The 13,888-nt window shown below is 43.3% G+C and overlaps 2 protein-coding genes across 2 annotated transcripts in view; both read right to left on the reverse strand.

The window, feature by feature from the left end:
• Nucleotides 1-2,469: 2,469 nt before the first annotated feature.
• Nucleotides 2,470-8,794, reverse strand: LOC106592841 (secretory carrier-associated membrane protein 2). Its single transcript, XM_045708821.2, has 9 exons — nucleotides 8,624-8,794; nucleotides 7,884-7,961; nucleotides 7,134-7,223; nucleotides 5,910-6,027; nucleotides 5,099-5,227; nucleotides 4,398-4,557; nucleotides 4,066-4,167; nucleotides 3,220-3,337; nucleotides 2,470-3,032 (listed from the first exon to the last, which is right to left on the reverse strand). The coding sequence occupies exons 1-9, from the start codon at nucleotides 8,789-8,791 to the stop codon at nucleotides 2,886-2,888; spliced, it is 1,110 nt and encodes a 369-aa protein (XP_045564777.1). The 5' UTR covers nucleotides 8,792-8,794; the 3' UTR covers nucleotides 2,470-2,885.
• Nucleotides 8,795-12,156: 3,362 nt separating this feature from the next.
• The window catches only part of myo9aa (myosin IXAa), a 202,080-nt gene continuing 200,348 nt past the window's right edge, over nucleotides 12,157-13,888 (reverse strand). The window contains 1 exon segment of the mRNA XM_082969734.1: nucleotides 12,157-13,722. Within this exon segment, the coding sequence (XP_082825860.1) occupies nucleotides 13,241-13,722 (482 nt within the window). The 3' untranslated portion in view covers nucleotides 12,157-13,240.

Below are 13,888 nucleotides of genomic sequence, written 5' to 3' on the forward strand. Positions count from 1 at the left end.
AACGAAGGAAAATAAAACCATTCATCCCTTCAATATATTATCATCAGAGCAAAAATAAACCTCAACAACAATGTAAACTTCACAAAATATAATGGAATTCCTTCAGTAGACATTTCAGTGTTTTTACCTCAGATACCCACTTCAGTAACGGTTTTGTACCCAAACCCTTTTAATACAAGGATCTCCAACTTCAGTCTTGGACAGCCACTGGGTACGCAGGCATTGTTCCAGCCTAGCACCAACACACCGGATTGAAATAATCAAGGTTGAAGACCATGATCAGTTGAGTATTTGAAACGTGTGTGTTAGTGTTAGGAAAGAACAGAATCCTGCACTAACAGTGGCTCTCCACAACTACAGTTGGAGATCTCTGCGTTAAAGGTACAGTATGTCCTGAGAAGAGGACCTGAGTGTCTGGATAGGGCAATACAGTGAGGAAGAAGAGAACATAACGAGGTAAAGACTAAACTATGGGACTGTTGAACAGAGCGCAATTGATATACTGAATAAAAATACAACTTAATTTGAGATTGTTTTTATGATAAGTGCCATGCTGGTACCAAACTATTTCATTCTAGTGAGGATTAAAATGACAATGTAAAGTATTCTAGGGAGAGCATTCCTCATTCGCTAGGAGCGTAATAGCATTCATTTTAGTGTAATAGCATTAAAACCTACAGGAGACGAGCAAGACAGATTACGCATTCCAATTAAAATGAAAATGTACATTATTGTCATGGAATGTTTGGTACCAACATGGAGGAAACTTTGCCGAACTCTGGTGCCCAATCCCAAACCAACCCTAGCCCCCTACCAGTTAGACACCCCAATCCCAAACCAAACCCCCTACCAGTTAGACACCCCAATCCCAAACCAAACCCCCTACCAGCTAGACACCCCAATCCCAAACCCCCTACCAGCTAGACACCCCAATCCCAAACCCCCTACCAGCTAGATACCCCAATCCCAAACCAACCCCCCTACCAGCTAGACACCCCAATCCCAAACCAGCCCCCTTACCAGCTAGACACCCCAATCCCAAACCAGCCCCCTTACCAGCTAGACACCCCAATCCCAAACCAGCCCCCTTACCAGCTAGACACCCCAATCCCAAACCAAACCCCCTTACCAGCTAGACACCCCAATCCCAAACCAAACCCCCTTACCAGCTAGACACCCCAATCCCAAACCAAACCCCCTTACCAGCTAGACACCCCAATCCCAAACCAAACCCCCTTACCAGCTAGACACCCCAATCCCAAACCAAACCCCCTTACCAGCTAGACACCCCAATCCCAAACCAGCCCCCTTACCAGCTAGACACCCCAATCCCAAACCAGCCCCCTTACCAGCTAGACACCCCAATCCCAAACCAGCCCCCTTACCAGCTAGACACCCCAATCCCAAACCAGCCCCCTTACCAGCTAGACACCCCAACCCCAATCCCAAACCCCCTTACCAGCTAGACACCCCAATCCCAAACCCCCTTACCAGCTAGACACCCCAATCCAAACCCCCTTACCAGCTAGACACCCCAATCCAAACCCCCTTACCAGCTAGACACCCCAATCCCAAACCAAACCCCCTTACCAGCTAGACACCCCAATACCAAACCCCCTACCAGCTAGACACCCCAATCCCAAACCAAACCCCCTACCAGCTAGACACCCCAATCCCAAACCAAACCCCTTACCAGCTAGACACCCCAATCCCAAACCAAACCCCTTACCAGCTAGACACCCCAATCCCCCTTACCAGCTAGACACCCCAATCCCAAACCAAACCCCCTTACCAGCTAGACACCCCAATCCCAAACCAAACCCCCTTACCAGCTAGACACCCCAATCCCAAACCAAACCCCCTTACCAGCTAGACACCCCAATCCCAAACCAAACCCCCTTACCAGCTAGACACCCCAATCCCAAACCAAACCCCCTTACCAGCTAGACACCCCAATCCCAAACCCCCTACCAGCTAGACACCCCAATCCCAAACCCCCTACCAGCTAGACACCCCAATCCCAAACCAGCCCCCTTACCAGCTAGACACCCCAATCCCAAACCAGCCCCCTTACCAGCTAGACACCCCAATCCCAAACCAGCCCCCTTACCAGCTAGACACCCCAATCCCAAACCAGCCCCCTTACCAGCTAGACACCCCAATCCCAAACCAGCCCCCTTACCAGCTAGACACCCCAATCCCAAACCCCCTACCAGCTAGACACCCCAATCCCAAACCCCCTACCAGCTAGACACCCCAATCCCAAACCCCCTACCAGCTAGACACCCCAATCCCAAACCCCCTACCAGCTAGACACCCCAATCCCAAACCAGCCCCCTTACCAGCTAGACACCCCAATCCCAAACCCCCTTACCAGCTAGACACCCCAATCCCAAACCCCCTACCAGCTAGACACCCCAATCCCAAACCCCCTACCAGCTAGACACCCCAATCCCAAACCAAACCCCCTACCAGCTAGACACCCCAATCCCAAACCAAACCCCCTACCAGCTAGACACCCCAATCCCAAACCAACCCCCCTACCAGCTAGACACCCCAATCCCAAACCAACCCCCCAGACACTTGGATAAGTCCAATCAACATGGTAATAGCTCCATTTATACCCTCTGATCAGCTCAGCAGAGTTTCCATCACATTGAATACACGGGGCTAGAGGTTGAATTGGGTTTATGTATCAATGGCTGTGGTTAGAGAATGTCCATGATACAGGAACATTACAATTTACTGCTGTATACCAGTCTAGTTTCTGTCCTGTCAGCCATTTCTGTTGCCTCTGCAGAGACACTGAGGCCATGGGACAAAACAGAGCTTGGAGTGAGTGAGAGGTGACTAGGAAGGTTAGGAGGAACCTGGCTTTAGGATCGCTAGCGTCCTTGGAAGGCCCCCTGGGCAGCTGAGGAGGCGGCGCTGGCTGCGGCGCTCTGAAAGGTCTGGTTAGTGAGGACCCCCGAAGAGAACTCCTGCTGGGCCTTGGCGAAGTTGGCCCCCGTCCGACGATACTTGGAGTGGACCTGACAAGGGGGAGAAGGCAGGGGTCAGGCACGATAGATAAGGGATTATTGAAGGGAATGGACTTGCCTTCTGAATCTTTTCAGGCTGTATTGACCTTGGTGGGTGGATGTATTATCCATAATGACCTCAACACTTTGCAATAAAGTTTGAATCAGTTCTGAAGGATTGAAATAGCCCAAAAAGTACCATTTTGAGTAGGATGATGGCGAGGACAGCGTTCACAGTGAAGCAGCCGGCCACAACCATCATGACCACAGCTACAACCATGTTGCTTCTTATCATGGTGATGGACGAAATCCATCCACTGGAAAACAAGACAAATAACACATCCTCATTTACACCTTCAGAAAATAAATCCATAGCACCATAACATCAATGAGGCTTACAAAACCCTTTGTCGACAGAATTTATTTTAGCCAACAGTCACAAACCCACACCATGACCAACAGACAGGCAAAGTTTATTAGAATGATAACTTGGGACGACACAGGACAGTGAAGCCTACTTCACAAAAGAAGCAAGACCAAAGGTTTGAGGAGCCAGAAGGGCTTTTCCCACTACTAAGCCGAACCAAACTGTACTGAGCTGGCCTGGTTACTGGAATCATGTTGAAAATGACAATGTGAAAATAAAATATCTGCACCAACACAATTTGGTTTGGGTCAACACGACAGTGTGAAATAAGGTAAGAGAGATGAGCCGAGTGTCACACACTTACAAAGCAGCCCCCAGGACAAAGAGCACAGCAACAGACTAGCCAGCAGGAGATCTGTCAAAGAGATGCAAGAGAGAAGATGCAGGACCGGATGCACACACACACACACACACACGTACACAAAGATGTGAAGGGAGACCTACACACACCCAAACACAGTACATATTACACACCCAAACACACAGTACATATTACACACACACCTGTACTTGTGTGCACAAATACATACACAAACATACTGCACTCACACACACACACACACACACAGACAAAGATTCCCTGAGGTGCTATGTAGTGTATCATGTTGTTTCACTGACCTGTTCCCCCACTTGGGGATCCCCACACACTGGATGATGTAGACAGACACTTGGAAGAAGAAAACAAAGAAGAAGAAGAAGAAGCTGAAGGAACTGTCCGACCTGAAGAAGACAGAAACCAGGACAAAGGGTTAACAATCACCCGCACATATCATATGGACTTCACAACAAAACTAATTAGGTCATGTGGAATTAAGACATTCTACAGTGTTAAGTAGGTTCCAGTCTGTTTTGACTTTAGCAACTCCTTCGTCGTCGTCACAAAGGACTTTACTTATACAAACACTTTTATTCAAAAGAAAAGTAGAAGAATATTTGAGCAAAGTACTTGCCTGAAGGCTTTGTACACTGGCCTGTACCAACAGACGAAAGAGACGGGGGTGAAGAGGATGAACCAGAGGATGGACAGACCAAAGTCCACCCCCGCGTTTGGATCGGCCGTGAAGTAGGCCAGGCAGGCCAGAAGGTTCAGGAAGAGTGTGATACTGTGAACTGGAGAGACAAAACAAATGAATGTGAGACTAGAAGAAACTGGTGCCGTGTTGGAGAGGAGCTTGGGGACTAATATCTTATGACTAGTACTTTGGGATTGTTGACTGTTGTCACAGACAAGCATGTAATATCATAAACTTGTACAAAGTCTTACTCAATTAAAGGTGCAATATGCAGAAATCACTAAAACAATCCCTGGTTGCAAAAATTTGAATAGTTCGCCTAATTTCAGTTTATGTGACAAAACATGTATAGTGTAGAGAATCATTGTACCATCTAAACCACAGTTTTATATCTTTTCCATAACCAAAAATATTGTATTTTGAGCTGTTTGCAGCTGGTGTGGAAAACCTCAAAGCAAAAGAGGCAAAAACAAAACTTAAAAACCGGGAACATAGAAATAGCACACATAGAACAGATCTACCGCTTCTCAGACTTTCTTGAATGAGAATAGGAGATCTATAACTCACATTTCTATGTGAATTTGGTGGGTTGCCCAAAAAGTTACATAGTGCAGCTTTAAGATGCAAGGTGTACGTACACATCCAAAGGTAGTACATCCTCTTGCATATCTTCTGGTACTCTTCAGGGATGTCTTCATTGAAGTCCTGGTAGAAACAAGGCTTTATGGGGGAAAACTTGGGAAGTGGCGGCCAGTTGTTTTCTTTCGCTGTCAAATAAATAGTCATACTTGTTTACTGCCACGAAGAGTTACATGGGTACATAAATCAGACAAAGCAATACAAGTACAACGTAACTTAGAAAGATAAAACACTACAGTAGGGAGTCAATTTAAAAGGCAGTGATGGATTCTGTTTGAATGTAACATGTTTCGAGTTAAAACTGTAGTTTGTTTGTATCCCGTTTAGTGAATGATTACTGTGAGTATTAATGGGGTTTAGGCCATGAAACTGTGTGTATGCTCATTTAGAAAGGTTGACCTAATTAGATAAGAGGAAATTGCCTAGGATCAGAGAGCAGGGTCAGGCCCAGGATGAAGATGGTCGGGGTCTGATTCTGACATCTAGGTAAACAAGAGAGAATCATGGACATTCCACAGAAAGGAGGGAAACTCATTGGGGTCATAACGTGTATAGCTGGGGAGGTGACACCTACAAGGGAAGAGCATAAGATGTGTTGTGAGCTTTCTAAATGGATGCACTCAGCTGACTGTATCCTTGGTAAAAAAAAAAACACTTGAAACTTCTCTTGAGCTTTTGGTCTCAAATCCTTATTGCAAAAAGGTTGCAATAGCATTTTTCTTTTTACAGAAGCTTAATCAACTTTTGTATTTATAATTTGGTCAAGACAGATTTCAATTGAACATAATCAAGTGACAATCTATAACTTACTAATGTGGCCTCCAGGCCTGTTCTGGAGCTCCTGCTCTTTCCGATCCAGTTCAGCAGCTTTCTTCTCCAGCTCCTCCTGTTGCCTGAGCAGGTTAGCCTGGGCAGCAGCCGCAGTCGCCTGGTGGACAATGGGAAAGAGCTGTGTTACAAACCATCTTGAACCAAGATGGAGTGTTCTGGCACAAAATGGTGGCAATGCATCAAGTGGGTGGGTACAATGCATTGGCATTTAATAAGAAGTTCCTTCTCTGCCCATTTGCAGAGAAAATTCATACCAACTCGTGCACTTTGTTTATTACACGGTTGCATTTTCATATGCATTCGATTAAACAAACTAAATCTCCCATAACCCTAGGTCAATTGTTTTTTCATCTCTATATTGTGAGGTAACTTGTAAATGGTACATGTGAAGTCTCAAACAACAATTGGAAGAATGTGTATCTAAACGACACTGTCATTACACTGTACTGGCTTATGTAAATACTACTTTGTCCACTTAAGGTAAAGTAGGACCAAAACCAGGGCCCTTGCAAAAAAAACTTGAATAGTATGACCAAGTAAGGATACTTTTCCAGTTCTCTCTGACCTTTGCTTTAATGTGCCTATTCAGATCAATGCATAGATGGGTTGGTTATTTAGCAACAAAAACGAGGTACAACTATGGGGCGAAACAGAATGTGTTGGTTTAGATTGTTGACATGTCAACTATATTTAATCTCCAATGTGTATTGAAAGTATAAATATATTTGCACAATGACTACTATTTTATCAAATACATTGTTATAGTTGTTGGTTAGCTAACTAGCAAATTTTTGCCATATTAGCATCAGCATGAAATCAGTCAAAACAAGACATAGTATTAAGAAGAAGATGAAACAAGCTGAAATGATTTGCCTTCATGTGGCCTCGTGTAACAGTGTAGGTTCCGTCCCTCTCTTCGCCCCAACCCAGGCTCGAACCAGGGACCCTTGCACACATCAACAACTGACACCCCACGAAGCATCGTTACCCATCGCGCCACAAAAGCCGCGGCCGGAGTTGCACTGTTACACTCGCTTAGCCACTTAGTCATCACAAACAACTCAGGAGTTCAGTGAATTCGAGAGTGTGTTGTACTCAGCTTTGAGCAATAGCTAGTCAAAAGGATGTTCTTGTTGTGTATAAAATTGTCAGTGTACCACGCTGCCAACCTCCCTCTTCCTCATTCAGGTCTCTGTTACTCACTTGTGGGGTGGGCTCCACAGCAGAAGCCTGTAGGACAGCTGGTTGGGAGGAGGCAGTAGAGATAGGGATGGTGGTCCCAGTGTGGGTGCTCTGAAACAAACACACACACACAGTCAAAATCACAAATAAAAAGACATCTGCATGTAGATATACAAAACCACATGTACATATACTCTTGTCTGAAATGAAATTTAGCCTCATTCACATCATAAGACTTCCCAAATCAACATTCTTTAACAACATATTTCCTCTGGATGTTTGTCAGATGCATTTTCTTCTTTTCAGGAAGATGATTACATCACTGTGCTCACATTAAATGAATATAGATTGAAAGTAAATGTAATTGCTAAAATATACTTAGTATAAATCATTTAACATTCCTTATATTAAGCAAACCAGGCAGCACAATTTTCTTGTTTATTTTTTTAATTCACGGGTAGCCAGCAACACACTCCAACACTGACATAATTTACAAACAAAGCATTTGTGTTTAGTGTGTCTGCCAGATCAGAGGCAGTAGGGATGACCACGGATGCTCTCTTGATAAGTGTGTTAATTGGACCATTTTCCTGTCCTGCTAAGCATTCAAAATAGTTCTATTGGGTGTCAGGGAAAATGTATGGAGTAAAAAGTACATTTATTTTCTTAAGGAATGTGATGGAGTAAAAGTTGTACTAAATATGAATATACAGAAACGACTTATGTAGTACTTTAGAGTATTTTTACACCACTTCTCCTGGCTCATCTTACCATAGCACTGGCTGAGAATGGGTTGAATTCCTCAACGGTTTCAATCCCACCGCTGGTGATTTGTGTGACTGAGGCATCCTGTATTAGAGACAACAATATATTTTCTTACAGTAAAAACACGAAATAACAACTTCCCTCAGGTTATTTGACTGATAGTTGGTTCTTTCAGGTATAAAATCCCACGCAAACCTATAGGGGGTAATTCATTAGGCTAGAATTACAATATGTGAAAACAGAGAATAGCAGGGGGCTGTCTTCGTTGGCAGAGTTGCTGTCATTGACAGGTGTACTTGCTACGGGTGCATAACAATCATTATCCGTAGGAAATGAGTCCTGACCTTCTTACATGCGTAGGCCAATAAATGGCATACACGCGTCTATTAAAACAACTTGCTCTCAGTAGTCGTTTTAATTGAGGGGATGAAAGGACAGGTTATTGATAGCCAGCCATCTATGGGCCTATACAAGCCAATAGGGCCTAGCTACCTGCTTAGGTAATGACTAATAAAACATCTTATACCTGTCCTTATTGGCCTACCAAATATATTGACTGAAATGACTGGCACACAACATTGTCAATCATGCTACGTTCTCTCATCTGAACAAGGAAGTAGACCCAGGCCCAACCCAGCAACCAACCAAACTGGTTTCTGTTGCGGCATATCTTTTACAGCGTTTAGAAGGGAACATAAGGACAACGCAAGTCAGAGCTTGCAGTTAGGTCTAAATAAATTGATCACCTGGAAAGGATTGACATCCACTGCATCTACAAAGGGGTTCTCGTCAAATCCCGACATGTTGAGATAATTGTATCTTGTTCTTTTGGAGGTAAACAAAACGCCAGCGTGTGCCTCTCCTCTGGCTGCCTGTTCCTCAGTCTGTTGATGGTGCTGTTTGACAGTGCTCATGTGCGCAGGCGTTGCAGACACGCACACTGCGTCAGCTGATCTGGGGCAGTCTCGAGCATTCATTTAAAATCAATTATCTTTATTTTTAGAAAATAGGGTACAATTGGTTTCAAATGTGTGACATTCTCGTGACTTCCTAAATCCTGCTCCCATGTCTCAGAGCTGTACAGTGAAGATTCCATTTCATTGATATTTTATTTAACCTTTATTTTATCAGGGAGTCATTTACCAAAGCATGTCTTGAAACCAGTTCAGAAAAGTATTTGTTGGCTATGGTAGGCTTGTAACCATAAATACATATATATTTTTTTAAGTATTTGTTTAAACTAAACATGCCTTAATTATATTGCACTGCATACATTATCTGGACTGTAATCTGATATGAAGCTTGATGGTTCTATTTAAGTAATGTCAAATGGTTTGACATTGTAGCGAACGGAGGGACTTGGAAGCGAACCTGTCTCGCTGGCGTAAATGGCAAACACCCTACGCATCATGCCGATAGGGTTAAACCATTTGGTGGTACATGTAATGTTGCTCATATTAGTGAGGATCGCTACACTGCCCCCTCTAAACGGGATGGCACGTCCCGTGCTTCGACCACATTAGCCCCTCACACGTACAGCCATACGTTCCGATGGCCTCACGGCTACCATCCCATTTTTAGACACCTATGTAGAGAACGGAGGGACAGGGAAGCAGAATGCAAACATCCTACGCATCACGCCAATAAGGGTAACCCACTTGGTGGGAATTGTAACGTGGCTCATATGTACCTAAAAGAGTCAGGATTTAAAAAACAATCATATTGTTTAACAGACACCCACTCTATACATGGATGTAATAAGAGTTGTCACACAGCTCTGTAAATTCATTAATTATCTTTATTTTAGGATTTTTTTTAAGTCTAAACATATCCCTTTGGTAAATTTGTATCTTGACAAATCAGCCTGGCAGTTGTCCTGTTCAGTGCAGTCCAGTGGTCAGCTCAGGGTTGAACCATCAGAGTCACTCTTCGGACCAGTGGAGAGATGGAGAACACCAAGTACTATGCAGAGATCGGAGGACCACAGACAGGATACTGTCCCGGTATCTTCTTCCAGAGTGTTCAGACCAGAGCACAGAATTGTGGACCACGCTGACTGACAGAGATAAAAAGGAACTAACATTACTTGCAGATGAATCAAGGTGTTTGATATTAGAGTTTGAGATAATTTTAATGCAACACCTAAGTATGTACATATGTATGGGAAAATATACTGCAGATGTGTGTCTCGCTACACATGGAATATGAAAGTAGACACAGACAGTATATGTTTAGTGTACATGTCTATTTGTCTGTCACACTGACCAGTAGGCCCCCATAGTTTTCAACAGCCAACAGACTTATTATTCTGTATCATAATTGATGTACAAGTCTATGGATTTGGGCAGAGGGACTGTGTTATTTACTTACATGGCTGGAATGGACAGTTTGCAAATGTCGAAGCTATTTGGAGCTTTGCCTTAAAGTGTATAGTAGGACATGTACTGTTATGGTTAGAGCTTTTCAGGAAGTGTATATACCAGGACATGCACTGTTATGGTTAGAGCTTTTCAGGAAGTGTATATACCAGGACATGCACTGTTATGGTTAGAGCTTTTCAGGAAGTGTATATACCAGGACATGCACTGTTATGGTTAGAGCTTTTCAGGAAGTGTATATACTAGGACATGAACTGTTATGGTTAGAGCTTTGTCAGGAAGTGTATATACGAGGACATGTACTGTTATGGTTAGAGCTTTGTCAGGAAGTGTACCAGGACATGTACTGTTATGGTTAGAGCTTTGTCAGGAAGTATACGAGGACATGTACTGTTATGGTTAGAGCTTTGTCAGGAAGTGTACCAGGACATGTACTGTTATGGTTAGAGCTTTGTCAGGAAGTATACCAGGACATGTACTGTTATGGTTAGAGCTTTGTCAGGAAGTATACCAGGACATGTACTGTTATGGTTAGAGCTTTGTCAGGAAGTGTACCAGGACATGTACTGTTATGGTTAGAGAAAGAAGAACAAATAAGACCCATCAACATTAAGTGTCTGTGAAGCACTCATATCACATCTGGTGGAGATATTCCATCCCAACTGATTGATTAATACAGTAATTATTGTAAAGTATTATTATTATCATCATCATCATTATTAATAATAATTACAGGACTACCCATAAGTAAAATGTCTTTAAGTCACTTTGGATAAAAGCGTCTGCTAAATGGCATATATTATATTTATTAATAGCAATACTTTATTCTACTGCTCAGTGATCATGTACACTGCACTAGTCTAATTAATAATAATATGTTTTGTGTATGCGATGTGTGAACTGTGCCAAGGTCTTCCTCTTGTATGACAAATGCAAATCTGATTCTGAACCTCTGAATTAAAGCTCATGACAGTACTATGAAGTATAAGAAAAATATTGTTTGGTACAACTACAGTAACAGTCAAATGTCTGGACACACCTACTCATCCAGGGTTGTTCTTTTATTTGTACTATTTTCTACATTGTAAAATAATAGTGAAGACATCAAAACTAGGAAATAACACATTATTGAAATTTCCCGGATTGACCGACCTTCATGTCTTAAAGTAACGATGGACCGTCATTTCTCTTTGCTTATTTGAGCTGTTCTTGTTATAATATGGACTTGGTCTTTTACCAAATAGGGCTATCTTCTGTATACCATCACTACCTTGTCACAACACAACTGATTGGCTTAAGAAGGAAAGAAATTCCACAAATTAACTTTTAACAAGGCAGACCTGTTAATTGAAATGCATTCCAGGTGACTTCCTCATGAAGTTGGTTGAGAGAATACCAAGAGTGCGCAAAGCTGTCATCAAGGCAAAGGGTGGTTACTTTGAAGAATCTAAAATATATTTTGATTTGTTTAACACTTTTTTGGTGACTACATAATTCTGTGTTATTTCATAGTTTATGTCTTCACTATTATACTACAATGTAGAAAATAGTAAAAAAAAAAAAAATCCTTTAATGAATAGATGTCCAAACTTTTGACTGGTACTGTATAACTAACTTTTTCTTACACTGTAGGTATGAGGCCTTTTGACATTTTCCCCCTCAAACACTTAGAACTGTGAGGTGTTTGAATATCTTTTTTAATTTTTTTTATCTTTGAGTCTCTGATAGCTGATAAGGAATTTATATTTCAACAAACTGAAAGGGGACTTTTGACTGTTGCCTGAAAAACAGCTGACTGTTCAACATGACAGCTCCACAAAACTATCCCAATAGAAATGTTAAACTAATACACCCAGAAAAAGAACAAGAAATGTTACGAATAATGACAGAAGACAAGAAAGTGCATGTTTGGTTGCTATTGAGTCCAACACTGAAATCTCGCAAGACAAGGATTTTGGGGTAACATGTATCCAGAGCAAGGAGAATGGCATTTGTCCAATACATATTGTACTGTACATTCTAATTGTTGTATGGCTGTTAAGCTGTGAATGCAGTGATTTTATACACATCCGACATTCTTTACAGAGCTGGGATCCCCTTGGCTGGAATACACACCAGCTAACTTGGTCCCTTTCATGGCCGTATTTCCCTCAGGAGAAGAATGAAGCAGCACAAACTTAAACACATGAAGTGGTCTTCTCATACACACACGCACACAAATTGACACTCAAACACGCACACGTACACAGCCTTTGTCCAATACCATACATCTCTGCCCAAGATACTCAAGAAAAAGATAAATATTTGAATTCAACTACCCAGCAGTTACTGGTGTTCCGGCTTTGTACAGTATTTATACCTTTATAATATAGTTATATAGATTTATACTTTCCATGAAATTAAAAATTTATTAAATAGGCTTAAGGGAAAAATACATTTGTAATAATAGGGGAAACACTGCTTACATTGATTGTTTTTAACTGTAAACTTTAAAGCAGCCAATGATTGAGATCTCAAGTTCATGGACACGGCAGCACTGTCAATGGCTCGGTAGCCTTTTTTTCTTTTTTTCTCCATCTTCTAGCCTCGTTCCACCTCCTAGTTTGCATTGGGATGTCAGCTCGGGAGATCTCCCGGATGTCCCAGCATTTCCTTTTCTCTGCCTTCCTGCTCCACACGTCCCCTCTCCCCTGGGCTGAGGGAGGCCCAGACCTGCACAGGGACCATGGGGAGTGTGGTTGGCAGTTAAGGCCACAGGAGATCAACCCTTCTACTGGTTCCTCCTCTCCCACTCCCAGCCTATCTCTCTCCTGTCTCTTTGAAGTGGACACACAGTACTGTGTGTACATGGCACTTGGGGGGACAGTTCTGCATCGTTGCGGACGTGGACTGAGAAAGGGTGAGCTGGAGTGTTTGAGGAAGGAGGTCAGATCGCATGCTCTTAGGGAGAGTGGGCTGTGACAAAGGAGGTGTTCCCACTGTCCTTCATACCATGAACTCATTGCTGCCGTACAAAACCCGCTGCTGGGGTAAGTCAGGTGGATCCCTGCTGCGGCCCCCACTGTCATGGGAGTGCCTCAAGGGTGAGTTCTTGGATCCTTTCAGTTTCTGTTTGCCCTTTTCCGGGTTGAAGGTGCCTCGGCTGGTGAACTGTGACCTCTCTTCGAACGCCCCCTCCTGTTTGGCCGGGGGGGGACAGTCCATGCTGTCGCAGCGGGGAGGCTGGGTCAGGTACAAGCCCTGGGCAGAGCCAGAAGAGGGGGACTTGGAGCGGTAGCGAAAGTGGCGAGCTGTGGCCGCAGAGGAGGAAGAGGACGGGTGGAAGTGGGAGGAGGAGAGGGAGGAGATGGTGGAACAGGAGTCCACTGAGTCCTGGGAGTCGGGTTGCCTGCGTAGGTTGCGGCGTCGGTGGCTCTTCCCCTCCAACCTCTTGGTTCGGGCAATGGGGGCCAGTGTGGGTTCTCTCTCTGAGGGACCTAAAAAGGTCAGCGGTCAGACCATGATGCAGGATACTATAGTAGCAGCAGTAGAAAACTATATGTTTCAACTAAATAAAACAAATGTTTTACTCATGTCTCTTTTTGCTACACAGAATTGTAGAGAGAAACTTAAAATATAACCACAAGTTGTAAC

This window comes from Salmo salar, chromosome 26, assembly GCF_965601325.2.
Source record: "Salmo salar chromosome 26, fSalSal1, whole genome shotgun sequence".
Lineage (NCBI taxonomy): Eukaryota > Metazoa > Chordata > Actinopteri > Salmoniformes > Salmonidae > Salmo > Salmo salar.